The sequence below is a fragment of the Polypterus senegalus genome, chromosome 12, assembly GCF_016835505.1.
Source record: "Polypterus senegalus isolate Bchr_013 chromosome 12, ASM1683550v1, whole genome shotgun sequence".
NCBI classification, from domain to species: Eukaryota; Metazoa; Chordata; class Cladistia; order Polypteriformes; family Polypteridae; genus Polypterus; species Polypterus senegalus.
In genome coordinates this window covers 77,140,432-77,168,030 of record NC_053165.1, presented here as the reverse complement: position 1 = coordinate 77,168,030, position 27,599 = coordinate 77,140,432, and the positions used below count along the sequence as shown (strand labels likewise).

General features: G+C 54.5%; 2 protein-coding genes across 8 annotated transcripts; both read right to left on the bottom strand.

Annotated features, from left to right (window-relative positions):
• Positions 1-35: 35 nt before the first annotated feature.
• Positions 36-7,379, bottom strand: LOC120541112. Of its 2 annotated transcripts, XM_039772439.1 has the most exons (7): positions 7,007-7,378; positions 4,756-4,875; positions 3,374-3,466; positions 2,891-2,953; positions 1,697-1,759; positions 1,561-1,614; positions 36-1,125 (listed from the first exon to the last, which is right to left on the bottom strand). In XM_039772439.1, exons 1-7 carry the CDS (start codon positions 7,191-7,193, stop codon positions 755-757), a joined length of 951 nt encoding a protein of 316 aa, XP_039628373.1. In that variant the 5' UTR covers positions 7,194-7,378; the 3' UTR covers positions 36-754. The 2 variants fall into 2 exon arrangements, with proteins under 2 accessions (XP_039628373.1, XP_039628374.1); XM_039772440.1 differs by lacking the exon at positions 3,374-3,466 and having other exon boundaries at positions 7,007-7,379.
• A 2,585-nt stretch (positions 7,380-9,964) lies between these two features.
• Positions 9,965-26,205, bottom strand: LOC120541107 (prostaglandin E2 receptor EP1 subtype-like). 6 transcript variants are annotated; one of them, XM_039772422.1, is made up of 4 exons: positions 24,812-26,205; positions 24,162-24,235; positions 13,013-13,904; positions 9,966-10,652 (listed from the first exon to the last, which is right to left on the bottom strand). In XM_039772422.1, the coding sequence occupies exons 3-4, from the start codon at positions 13,883-13,885 to the stop codon at positions 10,386-10,388; spliced, it is 1,140 nt and encodes a 379-aa protein (XP_039628356.1). In that variant the 5' UTR covers positions 13,886-13,904; positions 24,162-24,235; positions 24,812-26,205; the 3' UTR covers positions 9,966-10,385. The 6 variants fall into 6 exon arrangements, with proteins under 6 accessions (XP_039628359.1, XP_039628358.1, XP_039628355.1 ...); XM_039772425.1 differs by lacking the exon at positions 24,162-24,235 and having other exon boundaries at positions 9,965-10,652; positions 24,812-24,930; XM_039772424.1 differs by lacking the exons at positions 24,162-24,235; positions 24,812-26,205 and adding an exon at positions 20,975-21,129 and having other exon boundaries at positions 9,965-10,652.
• Positions 26,206-27,599: the final 1,394 nt, after the last annotated feature.

The following is a 27,599-nucleotide window of genomic DNA, read 5'->3' as shown; positions in this document are numbered from 1 at the left end:
ATGCTCTTCCCAGTGTGATGTCACAATGTGGCATATTGGATGTTTGACCACTCGGCTCAGCCAGGGTTTTATTGATGTCAAAGTGGGCACCGTGGCCAGCGACATACACAATGAGAAAGCCGAGCCAAAGCACGATAAGAAAGGCGCTATACAGTGTGCACCTGGGCATTCTGGGTATGGATTGAGTCGCCACCATCGGCCCGTCGTGTACGCACTGGAGAGCCCAAGGCCAGACGTGGGCCACATTAAATACCAACAACTCATGCCAAGCTCTGAGGCCGCGGAGTTCAAAGGTATGTTCAGCCGCCTTGGCGGGCACACTGGCACTCCTGTCCACAAAGCCCAGCCGCTGCCCACATGTCTGTTTTATTGACTTTCTGGAGATGAGGACCGAATGCCATTTTAATTAAAAAAGAAAACTAATGAGCAGAATCACCAAACAGCAGATAGGCGGGCGGGCGGGCAGGCAGGTGGGTATCATGTGATGGGCCACATGGTGCCTACCAGTGAGGAAGGTGGGCACCATGTCTGGGCAGGCTTGACCTTTGCTCCATGCCAGCACTTTCTCCAGGGTGGGTGGCACCGTCCTGAATGCCAAAGGAACTGTATCTGGCATCATGGCAACAAGCCTGGCTTCCCTGAGGTCTGAAAGAAGTGAGAACATCAAGAGATGGCGTGCTCCAGGGCAGTCTGACATCACCCGCCACCTTGGCACTCTCCTGGTGCCACAAGCCTCTCTTAAGCTGCTGCGCCTTCACAGCAGCATACCCCCAAAGGTGGCATTGGCCCAGCTGCCCCCTGTCACCTGGCTCACCCACACGGTGTTCCCTTTTTGGAGTTCCAGCAGCGCCATGCCCATGTTACCAGTGCTATTTTTGTCTGGGTCTGCTTTACTCATCACTTTGCACCAGGAGTTGACCATCAGGCAGAGCTCAGTTGGCACCTTTTGCTGGCTGTTGGCAGAGAAGAAGAACTGATGGACTCCAGAGTAGGCACACGTGAACCTGCCGGAGCTGCTGCTGTAAGCGCCACCGATGTTTAGGAGCACCTGGTTGAACTTGATGGGGTCCACCTTCCCGGTCAGGGTGCCCGTGTACAGGGTGAAGAAGTACACCCGTCTGGAGGCTGTGGGGGGAAAGCAGACATGTTATTGGACCACCTCAATGTGGCCATCTGTCTGTGCCCAGCTGGGTCAGCCACTGGGCCTGATGCTTTAGTGGGGTTGTGCTGGGCATGAAGATGGGACAACCAGCCAGGGAGGCCATGCCAGGGGCTTCTGGGGGGCAACGATGGTGGGCAGGTGGCCTTTGAGCCCTAAAGCCACCAATGGGCCCAGAGACAGCTCAAACCCCGAGGATGTCCTTGGCGTGACGACCTGTTTTTAATTTGTCTTTTTGTTTTAATTTTCCTGGCACTGACTGCCATCCCCAGATGTACCACCTTCAGATGAATTCACTATGGCAGCTGGCAGGACAGAAACCCACTTTGCTTGTCCCTTGCCGCTAATGTGTCACAAATCAAATAAGAGGAAGGCTGGACGCGGTCCCCTAAAATACTCGCCTGCTGCATTCAGGACCTCGACTTTCTCTCTGATTTGTCTGAAGCTCAGCGAGTCTGCAAAAGAAGAGCATCGGGTGAGGGTCACCCTGCCATCCCACTGCTGACACCAAGACCCCTCGGCGGCCTGCACACTTACTTGCTCTTTTCTCTGAAGAAATGCTGTCTATTATTGCGCTGCTATTCAGGGCAGCCTGGAAGTCTGAAACAAGAGAGGCAGGTGGTGTTGAAGGGTGCCAACTGCTAATGCCAGCCTCTCAAGACCGGTGTGTTAAAGCCCATTTATTTATTAGTGCGAAAAGTAAGAGAAACTGTCAGGCTGCTTTGAGGTTAGCAGAGCCTCCCAGTTTTCAGTCCAGGTGGGCTGGTGGGGTCCGCCCTCAACCAGGATGTAATGGGGCGGAGCTCTGGAGGTCTGCAGCTGGACTTGATTGATGCCTATTGGAGTCAATTCCACCCACTTGGAGCTCCAGCGTGGACTCGCCATCTGGCATTATGGGCTATCCGCTGAATGACCAGTTACTGTCACATGAGAGGAACATTCCCAGTTTGGGAACTGCTCCGACTGGTCCTTGGAATGTCACATCATTGACAAGCTTGTGGAATCTGCTGAGATGGTGGCACCATGTGGAATGGTGACTTAGTTTGGCTCACAACATTGCTGATGATTTCTAGGCGCAGGTGGTAGAGACTGGTGCCCGCCACCCATACCAGCGGAGCTCCTTTCGCTCAAATCAGCCTGGCCTGACTGGTTGGACATACAAGATGAGGAATTTGGGCCGACCTGAAGTGGACTTGTGGCCCAAGTGCGACGTGTGTCTGACTTTTGTGGTTTTGCCAGATGACTCGATGCGAGCCGCACTGGCATGAGGCCTGAATGACGGTACAGAAGGTGCAGAAGGGGCACCTGGCAGGACAAGAGCAGCAGCTCCGCCCATCCGTGCCCACGCCGAAAGGCCCAGTTTCCTGTCCTCATTGCGGGCAGAGCACTGCTGTGCTTTGTGCCGCTTCATAACTGCAGTGTGCCATTTACGTCACTAGAGGGGGCACTTAGTAAGGACACCGGAGCACAGAGCGGTGACAAATGTCCGCTTTTCACTCAGCGTTGCTGCAGGGCCCCTCCGGTAAGGTTACTTTAAGAGGGGGCCGTATTGGATTGTTAATCAGACAGCTATGGGGGCAGCGGGGGTCCTAGTGGCGAGGTGCCCAGAGGGGGCCAGTTGACTTGAGGTGTTCCAATACATTATAAATTGGGAATGGCGCTGGCTGCTCATTGGAACATCACAGCAACCCCTCTTACTTTACCTTTGGCCCCTTCTCGTCCCCAACTCACCTGCTGACTTCAGTTTTGCGATGTCCTCCTGCATCAGAGATATGGCGGATGAGGTGTAGGAATCTGCAAAGAAGGGCAAAGTGTGTGAGGGGCAGAAGTGCAGCGAGTCCTCGTCCATGACCTGCAAGCCTCCATGCCACTCTCTGCCACCCCAGCAGGCTCGCGGACATGCGGACCACCTCAAGGGTCTGTCTTGTGCCGTCATGGCCAGGGCTGCCTGCTGGTGTATATCGTGCCTTTTAAAGATGGCAGACAGGTGCCGCTCCTCTTGTATTGTTACTTGTGAAGGGCGCTATATTGTGCGTTCCAGTCTACCGGGGGTCCTTTGCTTCACCTGGAATGTTTCTTTAACTTTATAAAGTGACTATATAAGGATGGCAGCAGCCCAGCCATGCAGGTGACTAGCAGCCTTTGACTGTGGTGCCCGCTATGCCACTCTGCCCAGGATTGCACCAGACACAAGCAGCCATCAGGCCAGCCTACCTTGGACACAGAAGATGGCGAGCAGGATGGTCCACAGGAGGACGCTGAGTGACGTCAGCACGTAGAGCAGCACAGTTGACTTCGGGCAGGAACCTGTGAGGAAGAGAGCCAGTCAGCGGGCACGAGGAAGTGAACTTGCCAGTGCACCCATTTGCTTGGATGGTGCCACACAAGGTCAGATGCCTCATGCCCTTTCCCATGCCAATGCACATTGCCCAGTTACCATGCCAACAGTCAAGCTGCGGTCAGCAGTGCGGGTGTCACTCGGTCACTATGGGCTCAATAATCAATGAAAGGCGCTATATAAAGATTTGGAGAATTTCTGTGGACAGGCCTGGCGTGCTTTGCTGGTCTTAATGGCCCGTTCGTGTCAAAAGTCTTTTAATGTCCCTGCACCTGCCAAGGTGCCATTCAGGTTTTGCTCCTTAATTCTCAGAACACCATGCCAGGCAATGTGCCACACCAGCAGACTGTGGGATTCCTCGTTTCTGGCCGTCCATGAACTGACTGGCACTGAGAGGCCTCCCTCCGAGAAAGGCGCTATACGGAAACCAACTGAACGGACCTGAACTGTGAAACCTGCATAATGCAACTCAGGGTTTTGGGTGGGCAGCGTCTGACTACCTTTAAACAGGGTGCCAGTCCACTGCAGGGCACGCACCCACAGGGAAAATTCCAAGTCACCAGTGAGCCTTAACATGTGATGCTGGGAGAACACGCAAACTGCACCCTGGCAGCATGCAAACCCAAGACTCAGGGACTGCCAAGTGGCCACCCTGCCCGCTGCACCACCATGCCACTCCAGTTGACTTTTATGTTGATTTTGTTGGTTCTGTTTTGAAGTTTCCATTCTTCCCTTCAGTTGTGTGTTTGCCCAACAGCACTGCCAACATGTAACAGCAATCCTGCATGGGATGCCAGTCCATCCAACAAGCCAAGGTAACGTCACGAGAGCTGTAACACCCTCAGCTTTAGGACGGCTTGAACCCTGATCCCCGGAGCTGACCCTGCGCTCCGCTGTGTGCTCAGTAAATTCAAATGAAAGAATCCCACTGCGCGCCACCGGACTGAGAAAATGGACGGACGGAGGCTTCACAAAGCCATATGGAGACGTTCCTTTTAAAACGCATGGATCTTATATAGCGCCTTTCATACTGCCTCGATCCTTTCATTTAACCCATCCACACTGTGCACCCCCCCTCCCCCCCATCTAATTTAGGGTCCTGGTCTGCCACAACACCAAAAATCACAGGAGACGGGTCTCCATTCCATCCGTCATTCGAGAAATTATTCTCTCGTGTCTTTTTACTTTTTGCTAAGTAAGCTACTTCGGTGTGACCTGTCAAGCCCCGCCCCTTGACCTATACAACTCCGCCCCTCACCTGCACAGCCTCGCTCTTGTCTCGTTGTCGCTGACACAGCTGACCGCTCGCTCCTGTCCTCAGTCCTGTCCCTCGGGTCACTTCTGTAGTCGCTGTGCAGGTCGGAGGCATCACAGTGAGCTGAAAATGGAGGAAGGCTGAGTGATGATGGCAGCTGTCAATCATCTCAATTTAATTAAAAAACAAAACAGCAAAATGTAATCAGTGCCTTTCATAGCTGTGTGTTCATGGGATGTGGCACCGCTCATGCCTGCTGTAGCTGTCGGCCTGCCATACAAAGAACATCTGGATCAGATACCCTGCTCGGTCACGGACGGTCAGGCAGTCCTGGGAAGGGTCGTGGGGGCGGAGCCTATCCAGGTGGCATAGGGTGCAAGGCGAGAAGAAACCCTGAACGAGGTACCATTCCATCGCAGGAAGCTGCAGTGTGTACTGTTAGCTGGCAAACGAGGAAAGAGCCGCGCACAACGGATATGCAAACTCGTGCACAACAGATACGTCGAAATATGGTGTAGTAGGCAAGATCAGACGTTTGGACTGACAGATAGATAGATGGATAGATGGATAGATAGAGTGAAAGGCGCTGTATGATAGATAGATAGAGTGAAAGGCGCTGTATGATAGATAGATAGATGGATAGATATATAGAGAGATAGATAGATAGATAGAAGTGAAAGGCACTATATACTATATAATAGATAGATAAGATAGAGTGAAAGGCGCTGTATGATAGATAGATAGATAGATAGATAGATAGATAGAGTGAAAGGCGCTGTATGATAGATAGATAGATAGATAGATAGATAGATAGATAGATAGATAGAGTGAAAGGCGCTGTATGATAGATAGATAGATAGATAGAGAAACATTATCTATCATTAGTGCCTTTCGCTCTATCTATTATATAGCGCCTTTCTATCTATCTATCTATCTATCTATCTATCTATCTATCTATCTATCTATCATATGGTGCCTTTCACATCTGTCAATCCATCTAAAAGTGCACATGACCCAAAAGAAGGGGTGGGTGAGGAGGCCAGTAGAGGGCACTTGTTGCCCACCCTTGTGCAGCTTTGTGCCCACCCTAATTTCTGTCCCAGTCAGCTGTCCCTGCTCGCCCCGCCTCGTGTCACCCGACCTAGTGGAGGAGATGGCGGTCGGTCGGTCGGTCGCTCGGTGGAACACAAATGTGTGACGTCATTGCTGGCTGTGATTCTAAGCGGAAGTGACTCGCTGAAACGCGCGCTCTTAAGCAACTTCTGTGCTAATCTCGGGAGCGCAATCAGTTCGCATAACGGAAACCGTCAGTTAAAAGCGGAAGTCCACGTTGGATTGTGCAAAGCGCAGAGCCAACACCGCAGCCACGACTCCGTTCACGACCCCACTGATTCTTTCCCTGACCCCCAGCAGGTCCGCTTCGCAGTCACGGACACATTTCGCGCCTTTCGATGTCAGGACTCGGGCCGGTGGTCCCATGTAACGGCCGCCTGATTTGACTCGCACTTTTAGCGCCCTTACATCAACAGAGTGGTATTCCAATCTTGTTATCACCTAAGCGTTGCGGAGCCCCCCATCTTTGTCTTAATTGTGCCCTGCATGAGGCCCGTGCCAATACGCCAGGCCCGGTATGCGATGACGTCCTCACCTCGTATTTAATATTCTGCTCCCGTGCCTGCACTGCGCTGTTTTAAACAGTCGAATCGCTGCACGGTGGCGCAGTGGTTGGCTTTTAGCCCGGCCCTAGCACTGCCCGTGTGGACTGCTGCCACTCCGGGCGGCTCTCCTCAACTGTCCCGCTGTGCTTGTGAGTGCGACTAGCGGGCCTTGTGCCAGGGTTGCTGAACCTGGCAAATCGGTGGGTACTGGGCCCCCAAAAGCAAAGCGCATGTGAACCGATGCAGCTCCATTTTAGTTGTCTTCAGTCTCAAGTTAATGAAGAATTCTTGCGCTGGTCTCGAGGGGACAATAAAAGCTCGTGGTGGTCCTCCGGGACAGGAGGCGCTGTTAAGGCGCTCCGTTTGTATTCCCGGTGGGGGTTGCAAATCTGCCCACATATCCGTCCTCTTTGGGCATCTGGGTGTCTGCCTGGGCAGTGGATGCGGGTCTAAACCGGTGGTCCTGCTTGGCCAGTCGTGACTAATATAGCGCCTTTGTTCATGCGAGGCCGCCACTCGTCTGTTCACCGCAATATTGTGCCTTTTTTTTTAAGGCGGGGGTCCTTCTCCCGGGGCCGGACACCGGACAAGCTTACCTGCGGCGGCGCTGTACTTTCCCTCGGGCTTCTGGTGGAATCCGACGTTTTCATACAAATCTGTCATCGTGATGGCGGCGGAGACGACAATGACCACTGAAGAGGCGAGCGCACTGATTAGTCCTCGCTGTCGTAAGACGAGAAACAGGAAGCCGAGTTGGGCAAACGTGGAATGTGTGCAATGCATGTCGGCCGCTGGGCTGCGGGGCTGCGTGATGGCGGCTTGTTCTCCTCGGGTGTGCGTGGCATCTCCACCCTTACCGGGGTCGCCTTCGGGGTGCGGCGTTTCACGATGCGGCGTGTGGTGACATCGTGGCGCCCCAAGTCCACGTCAAGTCGCCCCACGGAGCCGCAGGCCAAACCGTCCGCGGAGACGCTAAACATCACGGGTGGCCAGCTGGTGGCAGCAGAGAGCGACGGGCCGAGCGCGGCTTGCTGTGTGCGTCTCAAGCGCGGAGGGGGCGCCGCTCGGACCCCCGCGTAATCCCTAAAGCTCCGTGTGCCCCGAGAATGCCACACCCTGGTGCCACCCACTGAGGTCTTCACTGCCCAAGCGCAGAGTATTACAGTCCAGTGGCAGTGCCAAGGATGTTGACTGGTCCCTTCTTTGGATCCACAGGACGAGCCCCCCTGAGTGTCTCTCCTGGCATTTTCCATAAGAAGCCGACTGAAGTTTGTGGTCTCGGTGACACCCCCCACTGTCAGAGGGCAGGTAATGGCACCCAGCTTAGGAGACGCTGTCACCTCGTTTTATGGGCCACTTTGTGAGGTGCCATCTGTGTATTTGGATTCATTTTGTACAAGCAATTGAGCTTCGCTTTAATAAGTGTCTGTCATGGTTCTGATGCAAGGAGGTGGCAAGGCTGGCACCAAAGAACTCTCCCTGTCATGTCACCTCCCCTCTGTCATGTCTCAGATGACCCCGAGCCAAGGTGGGGTCATCTGCAAGTAAGAAGTCTGCAGTGGACTTCTAGGGCTACACTAGGACCCCCCCACCCCATGGCCTGTGAAGGACCCCCATTCTCTTTTGTGAGGCTGCTTATGTGACTTGGCTCCTGCCAGCCATCTCCATTTTCAAGGTTCCAAGCCTCTGGTTCCTTCCCTGACACCCACCACAACTATCGGGCACCTGTGCCCTTGCCAGTTGCAGTTTATCTCTGTGTCTCTCCTTGCCGTGCCAGTCCCTTCACCTGTCCTGTGCCAGTCTGGTGCCACCTGCACCAATAGAATGTCCTCAGAGCTGCCAGACGTGACACGCCAATGGTGAAGCTGCTCCTGTGGTGGCACTGGCGCAAAGCCCACCTCGGCCATGACCTGGTTCTGCCTAAATGTCGCTTGCTTGCCAGGCACCTCCCTGAGAAGGCGGTTGCCAAAGGAAATCAGAAGACGAATTCAGGATGGAAGCGTCCTGTTAGATTAGCCGCATTTCAATCACGGCCGAGTTATGCCAGGTCTGCACTCTCCTGCCAAGAACACACAAAAATCTGCTTCTCGTTTGGAGAGACCCTCGCTGTTAAACCCTCCGCTGTGAGTTCGGTCCACTGGTGCAAAGTGCATATTAAATATGGCATCTCCTGAGAATCACTCGTCCACCTTATCCAAAGCAGGGTGGCAATGCCAGTTCAGCAATGCCAACCCACCTCACCCACGCGTCTCTGGAAGGAAACTGGAGCTGCCCGCACGGACACGGGGAGAACATGCAAACTCAATGCAGGCAGGACAAGTGTCGTGAGGCAGCAGTGCTACTCCTGTGCCACCGTGCCATCTTCTGAGCATCTTTAGAGAATGCCAGTGATGAGGTGCCCACTGCTCATCCCTTCAGATGTCTCTGGAGTGAAATGTAACAATGTGGGCCAATCAGAAAAAGGACTAGCGTGGACAGCAAAGGTCTGCTCAAGCCGGTCAGCGGAAGGACCACAGCGTTGGAGGGACGTCCACATACTCGGGGGGCTGTGCAGGTTTACCCCAAAGTTTAGTGCCGGAGCTGAAAGTAAATCGACAGACACGAACAGAAAGAGTTAAAAACATAAAAAACCTCGACCCCCCAAGACCCTCGTTTATGTGCAAATCTGGCGAGTCAACGCACGGGGGCGCCATTTAGCCTCGAGTCGGGCTGGAAACGCGAACGAGCCTGCGGACGAGCGCCATGTTTTTTAAATGATCACTCCGTCGTGCCGGCGCCTCCCTTCGTTTCACATTCAATCGAATTCATTTCTTTTGTTCCTTCAAATGGCTCACGGACCGGGGAAGTGACCTGCTCAGGGTCACACAGTGTCACAATTTGAACCCACAGCCACGGGCTTTAGAGACCAAAGCCTTAACCACTACGCCACACCGCCCAGTTCCACCAAAGCGGGATCGGAGGCGCGACTTAGTAAAATTAACGGGAAGTCGAGGGCCTGAGCGCGCGTCCGAGTGTCCATGCCAGTGTCCGCGTTCGCCTGAGCGCGCGTCCGAGTGTCCATGCCAGTGGGCGTGTCGGTAAATCGTTCCAAATGACGTCATTGTCCTCACACGTGTACTCACCTGCAGATGAGGTGTCCTGGAGTCTAAGTTGTCCCCATGTGGGTTTGTGCGCCGTCCGGGGGTGGACGCTGCCAGGGTAGGCTCTGGCATCCCAGCTGCTTTACCAGGTGCCGTGCCAGTGAGACGCTCACCGAGTCAGCCGAGACCAGCAGTGTCACGAGCCAGGGGTCACATCACAGCGTTTAGGCCGCTCATGGTGGTCCGGCCGTCTTCACATCGACGTGTCCCCGAGCTGCTGCCGCGCCTTTTGCTGGTCAGTGAACGGGCAGGCAAGTTCAATGCACCGGTTCTGAGACCACCCAGTCTGGCTGAAGGCGCCCTCCACACTACAGACCGCGCCAGCAGGGGGCGCTCTTTTCTCACCTGTCTCGGTCTTCATCTTCAGGGGGGTCGCGGGCACCAGGCAGGAAGGACCCCACTTAGAATAAATCAAAGAAAGTGACCCTTTGTCCAAGTTTCTTGCGTCTTTTTAAAAAGTGTTAAATTAGCTTTATTAGTATTTATTTTACAAATGTATATTCTTGCTCGTATTTACATGCAGGTTTCGTTTCCCAGTTCCTGAGACAAACTCGAGTGGGCGAACTTGAGTTCTTGCCACAGGGTGGCTGACCAACTCGTGTGGCTCCTTCCTTCATAATGCCCGTTATCGAGGAGCCCAAAGCCGTGCCCACACAAGCAGCAGCAGCGCTGGCGCTCATTGGCGCCCCCTTCAGAGTTCGCCACGCTTGACAATGCCGAGACCTGGCGAGGCCTGCTGCCGCCGCAGGGTTACACGTCTGATCTCGGCCACCATGATGCCCGGTGAGGCACCGCATTCCTTCACAGCCGGGTGGTCTATGTGCCAGGCAGCGGCTCAGACCCTGTTCATCACCGTCCTCTCGGAGCTCTGGAAAGAGCTGACTTCCCAGCGGCCCAGCTTGCTGCCCGCCAGGTCCCTCTGCCGCATGACGATCTGGTAGATCTTCTTCAGCACGGCCCGCCGCAGCAGGATGTAGACCCAGGGGTCAAGGATCTGATTCCAGGAGGCCAGTCGGACACCCAGAAACATGAGCCACCTGTAGTGCTGGACATTGTAGTCGGTGTCACCGTACGACTTGGTCACTGACATCGCCACAAAGATCTGCAAAGCAAGGAAGGACAGAGAGCTGCGTCAGTGTGTGACCTCGGGGATCAATGTCAGGTGGCCTGGCGAGACCGGTGACATGTGCACAAGCTGGGGGCTTCTGGGGGATAGAGAGGTGCACTCCTCCAAGGCGCTATATCATGAAAAGAGCAATGCCAGCACCTACACAAATGACACGGGGCACCACAGCCAGAACGTTTAGTTACGATCGCCGGCATTGGGGACGTTGTGAAGAGGCCTCTGTGTGTGTGTGGGCGGGGGGGCATTTCATCAAAGGCGCCTTTAACATCACACTTGCTGGCACAAGTGAGCAGCTGGCAGAATTCATGCCACCCACTCTGCCCCAACGTTTTAAAAGAAATGAAGCCCACAGTCCTAAGGTGACAGGGACCCCCAGAGCCCCAAACTGTGTGTGTTAATAAAGATCTGGTCCGGGACCCCTCAAATCTGCTTGTCTTTATTTTTTTGTTATGATTTATTTTCACTGCTGATTGATCAGGCACGTTACCTTAGCCAGTAGGGGGCGACACCACAACACACACACACACACACACACACAGCATGAAATGACCTTGTGAGGACTTGATATGCAGAAAGATAACACAAAGGCCGGCGCTGGCAGACAGGAGTCCCAGTGGCCATCTGGCAAAATACAGAGCTGCTGCAATGCCACTTCTGCAGGTGGCACGGGGGGCTGCACAGATGTCTCTTTGGGTCTGTTGGGTCATCGCTGATGGAGAAGCACAGCTTCATTCAGGTGAGTCAATCATCCTAGCGATGCCCACACAATGCCAATGCAAAAGGAGAAGTGGCTCTTGAAGACACTGGCATACTGAGGCCTCAGCAACCACAGGTGCCCGAGAAGGGCAACGTCTGAAGGTGGGCTGACAAGCCCCTAAAACGTGGATTTTCCAGTGGGTCCTCCCTCTGCATGCCCCTCACGGATTGAGATGCTTCCGAAGGAGCTGCTGACTCCCTCTGGCCACCCTGTGTCTTGACCCATTGAGGGCGCTGTTTGAAGGGGCACTGCCATAACGGTGGTCTCCTCTCGCCAGAGAGCTTTGGCTCTTCTAATCTGTGTGTGCACTTCAAACAAACACTAGAGGGAGCTGTTAGACCGTCACTGGTGCTCTACAGCTCTCTGAAGGTGGGTGGGCAGCAATCAACATTTGGGACAGGGGGTCCTGTAGTCCACCTTCTGTTTGCTGTGTGTGTGCACCATTAACACTAGAGGGCGCTGTGTAAGAAGGAGACCACCAGCCTGTACTGGTCGGACCCTGCAGTGCAAAGGAGGTGGTCTTTAACCAGTCAATGTGCCAGCCCTCAGCACTAGTGGGCATTGTGTAAATGAGCACTGAGGCTCTGCAGAGTGAGAGACCACCAATCAGCTTTGGGCTGGGGGGTCCTTCAGTGCACATCCTCATCCGAAGGGGCACCAGACAGAAGAAACGGATTCTGTTCTGTAGGTCTGCACATCCCTGACACCAGAGGGCACCGTGTCAGAGAGCACTGGTGCCCTGCGCTCACCTTGAAGTGCAAGACCACCAATAAGCTTTTGGGACGCCGGGCCTTTAGTGCATTGGAGAGAGAAGAAGGAGACAGTCTGTGGAGCAACCCCCCACCAGGAGGCGCTATGTTAAGGGGTACAGATGCTCACCAGTTTGTACTGGCAGGATGGGGCACCGATGGTCCGTGCCCAGTGAATGTGTCATCCCTTATCACTAGAGGGCGCTGTGTCCATGAGCAGTGATGTTCTCTATAAGGTGGAAGAGCATCAATGAGCATTTAGGGGTCTTTTGGTGCCCTCTTCACCCAATGAAGAGCGGGGCAGACTGATTCTGTGTGTACCCCAAACCCGGCTTTATGTTAAGTGGGAGAGCAGCAATCAGCAACCGGGGGTCCTGTACTGGACCTCTTCAGCCGCCTGACAGGGGACATTGTCCTTATTCTGGAGATGCCAGTCCCTTCCACTAGAGGGCGCTGTGTGCCTGAGCTGCAATGCTTTGCTACTTTCTGTTAGGTGGCTGCCAGTCACTGTCGGCATAATCCTTTAGTGTGCCTCCTTGCCCAAGGGGCACAGGGCAGACAGAGCACTCGACTCCCTCTTGTGGCAGACTGAACTTGTTTATCTTGTGGCTTGCTTGTCACTTTCACTCTTGCCACTTCAGTCACAACTGTTTTCTACTGGCACACTTCCCTGTTCCTGGTCTCTGGACACATGGCACACTGGCATACTAGGTGGGATGTTTTTTTCTTGAGAAGAACTGGCACTGCATTGCTCTGAGAAGCCTAGAAAGACTGACTGCCCAATAGCCCCCCAACACCCATCCATGAATTCTGCCAATTGTGTGACTCACCAGAATGGGACTCCAGCAGATGCATGATACCACCATAATGCCCAGGAGCTGTACCACCATCTCAATGTCGTGGGACTTGGCTCTTCGGTTACAGACACGCTTACGGAGACGGGCAGACACCAGTGTGATGCCACTTATCGTGTTGCACAGCAGGGCAGCTGCCAGGGAAGCCAGCCCCAGCAGGGAGAAGAGCAGTCCAAAGGCGACATCAGAGACCCGCGTGTGCCCGTGAACGCCAATGAAGCACCAGGTCTCAGGGTACTGTGTTGTGTACTTGCCAAAGTTCAATGTGGGCAGCAGGGCAATACACAAGGCAAACAGCCAGATCGATGCCAGGGTCAATTTAGTCCGAGTTGAAGTCACTAGGGCTGAGTGCAGGAGGGGACGTGTCACCCCCACACAGCGCTCGATGGCCATCGCACATCCCAGGAATAGGGGACACAAGCCAAAAAATACCATGCAGGCACCCAGCAGCTGGCACAGCGCTCCCGAATGGTCAATGGCATGCCACTTCATGCCCACAGCATACAGTCGCAGTACGAAGGCTCCAGGAATAACGTGACCTGCAAAGTCCGTCACAACCAGGCTGCTGGCAAAGAGTAGGAACGTGGCCTTGGACCGTCGACGGAAACGGGCGTAGGACTTCGCCAGGATGACCAGGGCGATGATGTTGGACATTGCCCCCAGTGTCATTGATAAGCCCGGGATGGCGGGTGAGGCAGAAGAGGCGACCACTGGCTGAGTCAGGACTGGCGCTTTGCTTTCCAGCTCATCTCCTTCCACGGTGCCATTCCCATGCTCGCCCAGAACACTGGCATTGAAGGCGCCGTCTGGATTCATAGACATGTTCTGGAACTGAAGGGCTAGCATCATGAGGTGCCCATGGGTGAGCCTGGCAAGAGAGAAAGTGGACAGATTAGGCCACATTTCGGCCCAGTTTTTTTCTGACATGGCACAAAATTACTTTGCCCATCACTGTGCAGATGGCACCGAGGTGTCCTTGTCTGCTAAAGGGGAGGCAACTTTTGGTGGCCTACCTGTCACCTGAGCATTGTTCTAGACTGGCAGAGAGAATGTACTGGGGGACGAGTCAGATGTGGGCGGAGTCAAATGTCAGATCCTTGCTGTACGAGTGAAGGTCGTTGCTGTGGGATGTGTAATGGGGCGGGGTCAGATGTGGGCGGGTTTGGATGTCAGACAAATATGAAGTGGGATACATTGTGGGAGGCATCAGATGTGGGTGGGGTCAGATGTCAGCCCCCTTACATTTAGGTGACGGTGGGACATGTCGTGGGGCGGGATCAAACCAAATTAGTGAATTTCCTTGAAGTGGGACACGATCTGGGCGGGGTCTGAGGTGGGTCGCTGCCGGCGACTATAAGGAGACACGCCTATGCATTCTGCTCCAGCAGGTGGCGCAACAGCACTGCCATCAGCCGTCGTGGTACAAGTAACATGCGACCCCACCCCATCAGCCTCGGGGGGTGTGGGGACGGGGACAGCCAGGCGGGGGGGCACCTGCTGCCTCTCCAGTTGATGTCCCTCGGCTGCCTCTGCTCCGGCCGCACCTTTCCCGTTTTCACAACTTGGCTGCAGACTTGCGCAACGTCTCAGCTTTTGTGGCTGATTAAAACCGTGTGGCCGAGGAGGTGGAGCAGACGCGCTCCGAGACTGCGGGATCCTCCTCTTGAACGGCTTTCCGGCCCATTGTTTGGTCTCGAAGTGTGAGCCCCCCTGGGGCGCCACCTGCTGGATCCTCCGGGCCCCCTGAGCTGAGCTTTCCAATGCGAGCCTTTTTCTCACTCGACTTTTGGCTCCGCGCGGAGAGCCAAATGCTGGAAGCCAAGCCGTTTCCCCTCCAGAACCTCAATGCAAAACATAATCTGTGCGGTTTGAGTCTTGGCAATCAGCGGGAGGCATTTTGGGAGCCATTAATGTAAAGGAACCCGGCGTTCAGCGCGGCGATTAGCGACTCAGACGCTGCTGCAAAGGACGCATTCATTCCTGCCTGCTTAACCGTTGCGTCTCCGCTCAGTCTGGGAATCGGGAATCTTAATTGTGCTGGGAAGTGAAGTGCGCTCGCTGTCCTCAGATGGCACCGCCAGGGTCCACGCGCTGCTGCCGTTCACGGCCCTTAATGGCGACCTGCAGGGCTCCGATGCCCTCGTTCATTTATTTGAGCCAAGCTGACGAGAGACGAGGGGTCAAGAAGAGGCCGGAGTGGGCGGCACACGCTGTTGAGGAAGACTTCAAAGACACAGCATGGCGCAGGCGGCAAGAGAGGAGAAGACGGGAGGTAAAAAGAGGAAAACAAAGGCGGTGTGTCCCAGCGGGCAAAGCTCATCCAGAAGGAAGCGTTTCAGGGCAAAGGACCAGGAGCTAAAGAAACGGCGAGCAGCGGCGAATACGCACACGAGAATCGATAGACGAAGGTCGAAGTAGCAGCGGCTGAAGGTCCTCAAGACCCCTCAAGGCCATTCGCGTCCCCCACTTAGTTTCAGTCGAGTCCAACAACTAAGAGGCCTGACGCTGTTGCCCGCCATCCTATATAGGGACGCTAAACGAGTGACCGTGACAGCACAGCACAAGTGGCGCCAGAAGATAAATGACATGAAGGGATCACATGACCGCGTCACTTCAGTCACCTGACGCCCGCTGGGCTCATCTCGCTTTTCAGAGGCGGCTCCAGCTGAAGCCCCCAGCAGACCCCTGCAGACCTGACCAATGGGATTGCAGCTTTACTCAGATATCCGCAGTGGGAGCCTCCTCAGTGGAGTGGCACTCCGGAGGTCCGCAGCTGGAGAGGGTCTACTGGCTTTTCTGGTGGGCGGTCTCATTTTGAGACTTTTCTGTTGATGGCTGCTCTGCTGTGAACTGGGAGTGTGTGGCACGTGACGTCGACGGGTTGAGGTCAGGGGTCAAAGATCAGAGTCGTTCACTTCCTGGTGGTCCAATTCTGTGAACAAAATGACTTCTGGCGAGTGTGACATTGAGCCTTTCCTGTCACTTGGCTCTTCTCACTCGTCCTTCGCTTTATGTCAGTGACTCGCCTGCGGTGGTCCTTAGCTACTCGCTTGGTCCCTCACCCTCTGCTCTCCAGGCTCGGACCTCGGCTCGTTCAGATTTCAGCTCCCATCTGCCAACTCCATTCTGCCATTCAGTGCATCCACACCTTTAGCCTCAGGGGGCAACAGGAAGCCAAAGGGGGGGGAAAGCCGTGAAAACTCCAAAGACCTGCAGAAGCTCCAGCATCTATGGAGGAGGCGCAGAAGGTAGCTGGGGCCTTCCAGGCATCCAAAGGCATAACGGACCCCTCCAGCAGACCACCCTCAGCGGATGCCTTTGATGGGTGGTCTGCTGGAGGGGTCCGTTACGCCTTTGGACGACCGCAATGCTCCCTTTACTCCTCCATGGATTGTGGAGCAGACCCTTGCAGTTTTACCAAAGTGCGCAGAGACGTGTGCCCACCGTCTTCAACGCTGCCATCAGTGCTTGATAAGGGGGGCTCAACAGCAGGCATCAGGTGCCTAGCTCTGTCTGGAGGTTACAGCACAGATGACAGCGTTGGGTACAGCGTTGACATTGGGACGAGTGGCCGTGTACTTCATGTCACTCGCCAGCAGTGCCCGGCTGTGTCTGCTCCCCTGGCTCTCATCTCACTTTCCTGGATGTCACCCTCCTACCCCAAGTGTGCCACTGAGCCTCGAGTGGCCTGATGGGCACAAATACAAAGAAAATGACACCATAAAGGTCTCAAAACAGAAGGGCACAACATTTTGGGGTAAAAGGAACAAAAAGTAAGGGAGCCAAAAATAAAAACCTGCGTCTTTCTCCCCTGGCAGCCCTTTACACTGTTTATGCCCCTCTTGTCCTCCTGCCAGCCAAACTCTTGTCTGCTCTCCTGCCAACTCTTTGAAGTTGCTGCCTGAAACTGCTTCTGGGGGCAACTCCTCCCCTCTTCTAGGGTTCAAAACTAGCAGGAGCTCCCCTGGCAGCCCCCAGTGGCCCTGAATGCCACTTCACCTCCAGTGCCCTACATACACTGGGGCCCACAGAGGCATTTGCTCTGAGGCTCCATGGCCAATATTGGGGCAAAATGCCCTCTGACAGCAGTGACCCACTTCACTGGCACTGCATGTGCCACCTGGACATCCTACAACCCGAGCCCAGACCTGCACGGGAGAAATGCAGCTGCAGTCACAGCCCCTGGCGGACCCCCTCTAACACGGCAGAAAGTCATTAAACGAGCGGACATCGAAACTGAAAGTCCATCCTGTCTGAGAGTAAAAGCACAAATGACCGGAGTTCACATGGGGCGCACGGCGCTGAGCTTTACACAGTCACGGTACTGACGTCGCCCACCATACACGTCCGGGCATCACAGCCCAGCAACACAGTGGCATCGCCCACAGAATGGGGACGTCACAACTAAAACAAACAAAATGGTGTCTCATTTAAATGTTGCAAATACAAGAGTTGAATAAGAAACAATGCAGCACTGCCTGTGGCTACGGCTTACACTTCGGACCCCCTTGTTGACAGCACTCCGCCAGCACTCAGCCCCTCAGGTTGCGTCACATGACATCAACTTCTGGTGGCTTTTTAAGGACTCTTTAAGCATCCAAGATTCCGGATTCAGTTCCCAAATCTTTCCCGGGGTCTCTTTCGGAGTCAGGCCTGCGCCTCGTTTGATTTTGGTTTTCGGTTTCCTGTTGGGCTCAGTGATTCTGTCACCGTCAGCCTGCTCGCCTTGTCCTCGACTTGCTGGTCTGATGACACCCTTTCTCTCTGCGTCTCCTGGTGCATTTCGGTGGTCCTTTCTGCCTTTTTTATTGATGCCATTTGAACCTGGTGGTCAGAGCACCTGGCCAGGGTGGCACAAACAATGGCATGAGGCCTAGAGAAGGTCCTGCCAGACCAACTGAGACCCCACGGAGTTTCATTAAAGCCAACCTGCTGCCAGAGCAGCCCCCCTAGCTAAAAAGGAAAGTGCACAAAGAAGAAAGCGTTCCTTGAGAGCCATGCCACCACGTGGGCCTCGGCCAGGTAACTCAGCATGTGCAAATACAGTGTCCTACTTGAGCAAAGGCGCCCCTCAGCAGGCGGCCCCCCATACCAGATGGATGACGGACTCCCCTCGAGATGCACACAAACACAAGATGTGAGGCTTTGAGCAACTTGAAGCGGTTAGGTAATCGACCTCAGGCTTCCTTCAGCGCTTAACCTCAGCAGAGTGAAGCAAGGCACAGCAAAGCGAGAAGAAGAAAAGCCCACCCTCAGCAGACCCCTCAGGGGTTAAAGGTCGAGTCGCCCACTGTGAGCAACCTTCTTGTCCATCATCCTGTGTCCTGGAGGCTGAGGGCTAATGAATCCATCTTGAAAGCCAGGACTGTACCTAAATCACCAGTGCCAACATGCCAGGCTGGCCCAGTGTGCTCATGCCATAAACATGATAGTTATAATTCATTATAATTTCATACTAACCCTCAGCTATTCTGTTTCTCTTCTTGGTACTCAAATGTGGCACTTGGTGCCACGGCCCACCTGCCAAGTTGTTGTGCCTGCCTAAAGTAAAGTCGTCCCTGATGGAGGATCGCTGGCATCATCAGGTAGAGGGGTCCTTTCATCGGATTGGCTGGCCCAGCACTGTTTCAGCTGTGGACTGGCCAATAGGGGGAGGCAGCTTGATGGCCGAGGTCTCCAGGACTCTGAACAAATCGGAATCAGCCAATCAGTCAGTCAGTCAGTCAGTCAGCCAATCAGTCAGTCAGTCAGCCAGTCATTTGTCCAACCCGCTATATCCTAAGACAGGGGTCACGGGGGTCTGCTGGAGTCAATCTCAGCCAACAGAGGGCGCAAGGCAGGAAAAAAACCCCGGGCAGGGCGCCAGCCCACCGCAGAATCCAAATCATATTATGGGATGTCATCCACTGTTCAATTCTGCTGCGTACTTCTTTTTATTTTTATACTGTATTGAGGATTTGTTCTGTTCTGTGTATTGTATTGTATTGTATTGTATTGACCCCCTTCTTTTTGACACCCACTGCACGCCCAACCTTCCTGATAAGGGGTCTCTCTTTGAACTGCCTTTCCCGACATTTCTTCCATTTTTTTCCCTACAAGGGTTTTTTGGGTGTTTTTTCTCCATCCAGAATCAAGGCTGTCAAGGGGCACGGCCTGTTAAAGCCCACTGCAGCACTTCTTGTGTGATTTTGGGCAACACATAAAATAAAACGTATTGTATTGTAATGTATTGTATTGTATAAAGCTGGCAGAGGGAAGGTCACGGACGGGAGCAAAATGAATCAGTCGGCCGCTGGCTCGCTGGCTCGCTGCCACCTGCCAATCACTGAGCCTGCCTGACCTGCACTAACACTACACGCATCGTAAAGGCGCTATATAAAGCAGACTGAAGGACAGGCCTGACACTACTAGTGACAATCCCAGCTGTACGACACATGGTGTCACATCAGCAGCCGACTGAAAAGGACCCCAAAAAAACTCCTCAAAATCTGAGGGCAATGAAAACCCTGCAGTGAACCAGAAGGGGGCGAACAAGAGCGGGCACAAGGAGAAGTCCTCCATGAGGGCACTGCCAGCTCGGGTGACCTTCTCTTATCTCGCGGCTCTTTATTTATAAACTCCATTGTCAAAGTCACCGCGCTGAAAGTACAAATCAAGAATGACTACAATCAATGGAAAGCGGAGATAAAAATAATCAGGGTGGTCTCCGTTAAGGTAGAGCGCCCTGCGCCGCTCGCCACCTGTCTGGCGTCGGACTTTGAACTCCCGGGCGGGTCGTCTTCTCCTGTAGTGTCCGTGAAGGAGGACCTCATGACACAGGACATCTTACACAGACAACAGCGCATGCGTCAAACAGAGAAGAAACGAAAACCTGCAAACCGGTGGGCAGCGACACACACGCACACACACACACGCACACGAGTGTGCAATAAAAGGCACACCCGTCACAAAGCCTTAAAGCAGCGGTTCTCAACCTGGGGGTGGGCCCCCCTAGGGGGGCATGAAGTAACATAAAGGGGGCGCGAAGATGTGAAAAAAAGAAAACAAGAATCAAAAATATGAAAAAAAAAAATCTGTTGAAACCAAAACAAATGAAGTTAAACTACATTCTGATACTAGAACAACAAATCTAGAGTCAGATAAATGTCGATAAAAGTTAAGAAGTATAATAAAATAGGAATCTACATTTCAAAAAAATGTTAGGGGCGCAATTAAAACTGTTATGAAATCTCAAGTCGCAAAAACTTAAAGGCTGAGAAACGCTGCCTTAAAGTGCCTAAAGTGCACAAATGAAAGGGACGCAAGGCAGACCCCGTAGAGAGCCCCGAAAAGAAAGAAAGAAAGAAAGAAAGAAAGAAAGAAAGAAAGAAAGAAAGAAAGAAAGAAAGAAAGGGATGTGCCCTCGGAGCTCCAACTCGAACTTACCAAGCGAGAACCGGACGGGTGTCGTAAGAAGCCTCTGCGCTGCGCAACGCGAGCAGTGAGTGACACACATGGCGCAAGATGTCGCCTTACAACACGGGGTGCCAGTCGCAATAAATGTTGAGCCAAGAGCGCAGGTTAGAGCTCTAAGATGGAGGGTGCGCTGCACCAGAGGGGCTTCAGTCAGCCCGCCGTCTCCATTTCGGTTTGTGTCTCACCGATTGAACATTCACGGCGACATCAGAAGCAGCCAAGCTGCAGGCCACCCGGAGCGGCTCGTCCTTATTTATCTGACGTGTTTGTCCCCAAGGCGCGATCTTGATGGTCCTCATCACTTTACGTGCACGTTGCAGTCTCTTATGGTCACTTTAGCACACTGGCGAGTGCCCCGTGGTGTCCATTTCTTTGTATAGCGCCTTGCCTGAAGAGTGCGGGAGACGAGATGAAGACGCTGGATGTGTGACACATAATGACACCGAGTGTGTGTGTGTGTGTGACAGCGGGCGGTGAGCTCACCAGTTCGGAGGGCAGGAGGCTGCTTGTGGCCAGTGACCTGCGACTCTAAAACCGAAGCATTGAAAGCACAAGGCGCAGCCATTTGTGTTGCTCTTCAGCAAGTGACACTCGCGTGCCTCTAATCTATTTACGGTATCTTGGAACGATGTCCTTATCTATAAAAAGACGCCTTACTGTGGCCTTTAACGCAAACGCGACTTATTGCACATGCAGTGCACTGAACCCGAACTGGCCTTGATGGCGCTGCAGCGATTCCCCACCGTCTGAGGCCGAACAAGGGGCGGCACAAGGAGAAGAATGTGATTAATTGGGTGGTCTGTCTGTCCGTCCGTCCGGCCGGCCCTTCTAATACACAAATCCCAAAGGCGCTATATGAAGGTACACTCATGGGCAGGGTGGCACCACCAGCGAGAGTTTGGCAACCAATGAAAACGAGCTAAACAACTGCTGACATGTAAAGGCAGGCATTAAATAACCATGACAACGCGATTGTCGCCTCCACCTGGACCCCGAAGGGGGCAAGTGTCACATCCAACATGGCAGTCCGCGCCGCTCGCTCGTCGGGTCCTACTGAGACGCGTCACCTGCTGGCTCGAGGTGTTCACTTTGCCTTCACTTCTGGCTGGCGCTTTTGTCCAAGTCGGGTTCCATTTGTGGCGGTGGCTGGTGAAGTGACTTGAAGTGACGATGGCGGTGTGGCGGAGCGGATACGGATTTGCGATTTCAAACCGTCAGGATGTGTGACCCTGAACAAATCACTTCACCTGCCTGAGCTCCAGCTGGAAACAGCAAGTAAATGGGGCCACTTGGCTCTTGGCGTTGTGGTCACGAGTGTCATTGCCGGGATTTGAACCCAAAACCTTAAGGTTCAAGTCTAGAGCCATGACCAGTACGCCAGTGTGCCACGTGACTCGCGCTACTGCTAAAATGTGTCCGCTCGCGCTAATGCGTGCCCACCAGTTATAAACTCGCTGTCGCCCCCTCCTTAAGATGTCCCCGGTGCGCTGCAGACCACTTAAACTGCTCTAACACGCGCCTGGTGGGGATGAGTGGGCTGAGAAACCAAAATCACAAATGGTGGGCGAAGCTGACGCCTGTGGTTAGGAATCTGACAAACCGCTCATAGATTATCTGCAAATTGCGATTTTATCGCATGGCTGCCTTTACGCGCTGCGCTGCCATTCCCATCGTGAAGTGTCGCGTCAGCGCGACCGTGGAGTGGTGGCCTCCGGTGGCTCGCAGATGTCTGTGGGTGGGCAGCGCTTGAAAGGACTTTAAATACGAGACGACACTGGAGAGTCGGGTTTGTATTTTGGATCGGTGGTCCAGTAAATGCGGCATCGGGCCAATGACACAAAGTGGGGGCGTCACGTGAGCAGACACAAAGCCTCCAAACGATTCAATAAACACAAAAAGAAAACAAAATGAAACAAACCAAGAAGGGGAGACGCGCCCGGCGAGTGTCTGCCATCCGCTGTGTGGGGCTCCGCGTGGGGCACATGTCGTTCAGGACCTGTCAGTCCGCACGGTGGCCTCTGCGACATTTGTGCTCCTCTGTGAACCTGTCTTGTTCACCTCTTACAAGTATTAAAACGTAGCCGCGCTCGTTCGTTATGAGCCCCTGAGAATTGGGGGCTGCTGAAGGTCCCCTCCTCCACCTGCAAGTGAATGCGAACCAAAAGGACGCCCGGTGACGCAGTGCTTAGCCTTGGGGACCCGGTTTCAGATTCGTCATTTTCGGGTTGCGATTTAGAACGACTGTCAACTGCTGGCTCTGCGTGTGCGCGCCCGTGACAGCGTGTGTTCCGTTTGTACACGTGTGCGCGCGCGCGCGCTCCCGCCTGCTATAATGGTGCCCGACGGGCTCCGCTCTCCTTTGATGCCATACTGGGATGAGTAGGCACAGAAAGCAGAAGGGTGAAGACCCCCACATGTGTATGCATCGCTGTTCACCCATAAGGCGCCTGTCGTCTACTGGCAGTGCCACAGTGCCGCTACTGGCCTCATCCCCTTAGCCCCCTTTGGGGGGGGTGACATTAAGTATGCGTGCTGCAGTCAAGCCAGGGGGGTCTGACTGTGCAGCTTCACCCACCTCTTTAAAAAGCCAGAAATACGCACAAAGGGCACAATGACGTGGGCAGCACTTTGAAAAGCTGGCATTGCCATGGTGTTATCTGGAGCAGCGGCTCCACCAAAATCAACAGCCGTCCACGCCATGTTTGCAGTGCCATACAGCCGCTGGGACGCTTCCGTGTAGATAAGGCGACAGTCCCACGGCCACCTCTAACCAGCTGGCTCTCTGCGACAGTCCTCACTGAAAGGGTCGCGCCGTGACATCACTAGGGACCTGCAGGTTCAGTCGTTCCCACATCACGCCATCTTTATTTATCTCAGGATGGCATTGTTGAAAGATGCCCAGGGCAACCTGTGCCCGCTGAGGGCCCGCGTGTGTCCTGGGAGTAGGCCTGGAGCCTGACTAGAGTGGAAAGAGGGGATTCAGGGAGGGGGGAATGGCGGTCACTGACCCTGGGGATGTCTGCTGGATTCACGGGGGTCCTCATCGTGCAAAGCCCTCGGCTCTCATCTTCAGAAATCCCAGAATGCCCTGCGGTGGTCCTGATTTCAGTTCCAGTCTGGCCAGTGACCCTTAAAGGTAAAAGTGGTGCTTCACTGGGGGGAATTGGATCAGACAAGTAGAGGGTACTGGTGGGCTCATTTCAGGATTTCTGGTGGGCTCATCTCCCGCTGCAGCAGGTCACCTCTGGACACTCAAGACTGCTGTTTATAGGATTATTATCATTATTATTAGCTGACGCCTTTATCTAATCGTCACCTGAAGTGACTTCCTCAGGGTCACACAGTGTCAGTAGTGGGATGTGAACAGACAGCCTCAGGGTTTGAGGTCCAAAACCTTCACACAGCCAGAGTCTGATGAACGGGCACAGGCATGGGCACAGGGTATGCCCGCCTACCTCGAGCCTTTCCACGGTACACGCGGGCCGCCGGCCTGTGGCTAATGGATTGTCCAGCTCCGGCGCCCCGTCCAGAGGACATCTTTGTTGTCCCACTTTCTAATTTGGGAGGTCTATTTTGAGCCACGCTCGTTGCCCAGTTCATACCCACAGATGGTCGGCCCCACGTTATACATTCCTCTTTTTTAAGGCGCGTTTCGTTCTAAATTGCTTACCAATGAACAAAGCAGCATGGAGGTGAGATAAGCCCATCTGGCCCTGCAGCCGTCCGTTAGCAGCAGCCGAAGGTCTACAAGAAAACAGAAGAGAACAATAAATCTTCAGGATGTCTTGTGGTGAGCGAAAAAAAATAAGATGTTGGATGCAAGAAACGGACGGACCTCCGCCAAGTTGGACTTGCTCTCCTCATAAATTTGTCCGACCCCAGCGCACATGTGGGCTACAGGACAGAAGTTCTCGATCCGCAGAAGCTAAACGTGCGAGGCGTCAGGAACGGCCATCATAAGAGAGAAGCTAATCGATAAACGTGAACGCGCCATCTTATCGACAGATCGGAGCCATTTGGACTTGAACCCCACCGCCGGCCATCTGCGTCACGGGAGTCCCGCAGCACCTCCTTGTTTTGCTTTAATCCGAGCTGAATAACCGCAGCCCGGAGGAACGCCTCGTACAGCCGGTGCGCCCCGCACTCCCCGCTCGAGTTCAATCGGCAGCTCCCAAACCTCCGAGCACATGTCGGAACCTGTCAGACACTTCAGCTAATGGCAAACAAAAATGTAACGAGGGGCCGTTCGAGGCTTTCAGACCCACCGGATCGTCCCAACAGTACCCTGCCCCAGCACGCCGCTTCGGCCGAGGAACCCACCTTGTTTCTGATCCCGGGGTCCGGGACGCGCAGGGCTGTGCTCTTCGTCCAGCGCGGGGGGCTCCTCTCGGCGACACTCCTGCCTCTCCTCCCGCCTCCTGTCCGGCTTCGCCGAACTTTCACGAGGCTCCTGCCCTTAAAAAAGTCCGGGGGGGACGAAGAGAACCGCGCAGCTCCTGCCACTGCGGTCGTCCCACGCAGTGCGTCCTGTACGTTTCCTGCCCCGTCAGACGAGAAGGGGCTGCCCTGGAGTTGTGGCGACTTCGCCGTTAAGAGATCGACAAGGTGTCCTCCTCTGAGACTCGCGACTCGGGGCGGCTCGTCCGCTCCAGGGAATCACCTGCCAAAAATATCCGTCGGGCTCCGAGGAGAGCCGAGCAGAGCAGAGCAGACGAGGGGCGTGCGCAGCCTCCTGCGCTCCACTGGCGGCGTGCCGCCGGCGCATTAGCGCTCCTCGGAACTGAGAAAAAAAAAAATAAATAAAAATGAAAAGAAAAGAAAAGAAAAGAAAAGTCAGCGATGTGCGGTGATGTCAGCCTGGCAACGCGTGCCCCCCGCAGGGCGCACTTCTTCTTTAGCGGCGCATTCACTCGGTGGACTGGAGACACGGAGCGCACGCACAGCACAAGGGTCCTGCAATCGTGACTGTGGATGGAAGAGACCCCATTTAGCGGCGGGGGTCTAACCTGCTCACTCCAGCACTGTGGACCGACGGACACACTCGCACCGCACTGACGCCTTGTGATGTTTTCCGAGTTGGGCAGGCATGCGCGCTCACGGACACCCCCCTCCGAGGCGGGATCGAGCGTGCGTGCAGGGGGCGCTAACGAGCCCGTCACACCCATCAAGTCACCCAGCAGGGAGCGCGCACACTCTTCAGTTACACTCACCGCTGGCGCACACGTTGAAACACCCGTCTGTAGACGCGCACTCCCAAAGCCCACCCTGGGTTGGACACCCCAATGGCCCGCACACTGGCACACGACAGAACGTCTTAAGACCATGCAGGAACTGAACTCGAGTCTTGGCATTGCAGTGAGCTAATCAGTGTGCCACCCTTTCCAATATTTTAGATTCTAATTTCCATGGAGTTTCTTCCTTTAGTGTGGCACTCCATGCCAATCAGGACCCTTGTTGCTGCTAGGCAGTGGCCCACTAAGTTTGGGGGGACGTCAAGTGCTTGTTGGGTGCTCAGTGGCTATATGACCGTCGGGGCTGATTGAGCACTAAGGCATGGAGGCAGCACCTGGCACATATTGTATGTAGGCGTGGGCATTTGATGGCAGACCTCCACCTCGGCCCAACTCATCTGGTGGCATGCAGAGGTCACTTGAGCCATCACGCCTGAAGGCTATGGCCTTGATGGTGGCCTCAGATGTGTGTTTTGCCCCCTCCCATGACGGGACCACAGGACAAGGCCAAACTGTGACCGTCACCAATGTACTGGGGGAGGTGGGCTGCCTGGCGCTCACAGCTTCTCTTTAGGCCCCGCAGTGGTAGGACAACAAGCCTGCGCATTCAGTGGTCCGCCGCTGGAGAGGGTGCCTGGCACAATGAGCCAGTATTCAGGCCCAGCCGGGCTTCCCTTCTTGAGTGGCCAATTTGGAATCGCACTCCAGCCGTGGCGGGCAGGTGCCGCCAAATAAACATCTGGGGACCTGGGCAGCACAAGATGGAGGGGTGGAACAATGGTGGCAGTGTGTGCGTGCCAGCAGCCCATCCAGAGGCCAGTGGAGGTTCACCGCCTCCGGCCAGCGCCTTGTGTGCCACCAACCTGACTGACAAGTACAAGGCCAATGCCGGCAATGTGTGGGTGCAGAAAAGTCTGTGGCAACGTGTGGTTGGCAGTGGGTGCCTCAGACCACCACCCCCTCTGACCAGACTCACATCTCCACAGGCACTCTGGGCAGGTGCTGAGCCACGCAGGCACGGAGCTGATTTTCCGTTTCCGTCGTCACCTCCATCAGCGGCTTCTCTGCTCCTTTAATCTTCCTTTCCAGGAAATGACAGGCGCTGCGGGCAAAGGAAGCTGCCACTTCAGTTGGCCTCTCTGCTCCAGTGCCACTTCTTCCGATTGAAGGCTTGGGGGTCTATCTCACTCCAATAGAAAACAAGCACTGCTTGTGGCCTCTAGAGGGCACCACTTTTATCCCCCATTCATGGCAGACATAAGTGAGAGGTGCCCGGCCCATTTGAGCTTGTGTGGCGGACGGCTGGGGGTGGTACCCAGCCGGGACGCCCAGGAGGACCAGAGGAGGGCTTGCGCCTCCTCCAGACCACGAGGGGCCGACCGCCCTGGTTGCACTGGGGGTCTCCGCCAGGGGGCGCCCCGGTGCCTGAAGAGCCCTGGACCTCAGCACTTCCGCCACACCAGGAAGTGCTGGGGAAGAAGACTGGGACACCGGAGGGCTTCCGGGTGCGTAGCCGGCACTTCTGCCACACAGGGGAGTGTCTGCGGAGGAATGTCGGGGAGCACCTGGAGCCCATCTGGGCTGCCATAAAAGGGGCAGGCACTGGACTGTGAGGCCTGGACTTTGGGGGACTGGTGCTGGAGGCACTGGGTTGTGCGCTTGAATTCTACCACCCTGACAGAATGGGTGTTGACTGTGTGGCACAGTGGCACCCCCTGCAGGGCACCATTTGCTTTGTTTTGGCTCTGCCATGCTCACACAGTATTGACATCTGGACGGTTGGCATCAGGCAGGCACAGTCCTAGCGACTCGTAATTACTAAGTCGGGGCTAAAAGGCGCTATATTACTTGATCACCCCCTGCTTCAGTGGACCCCC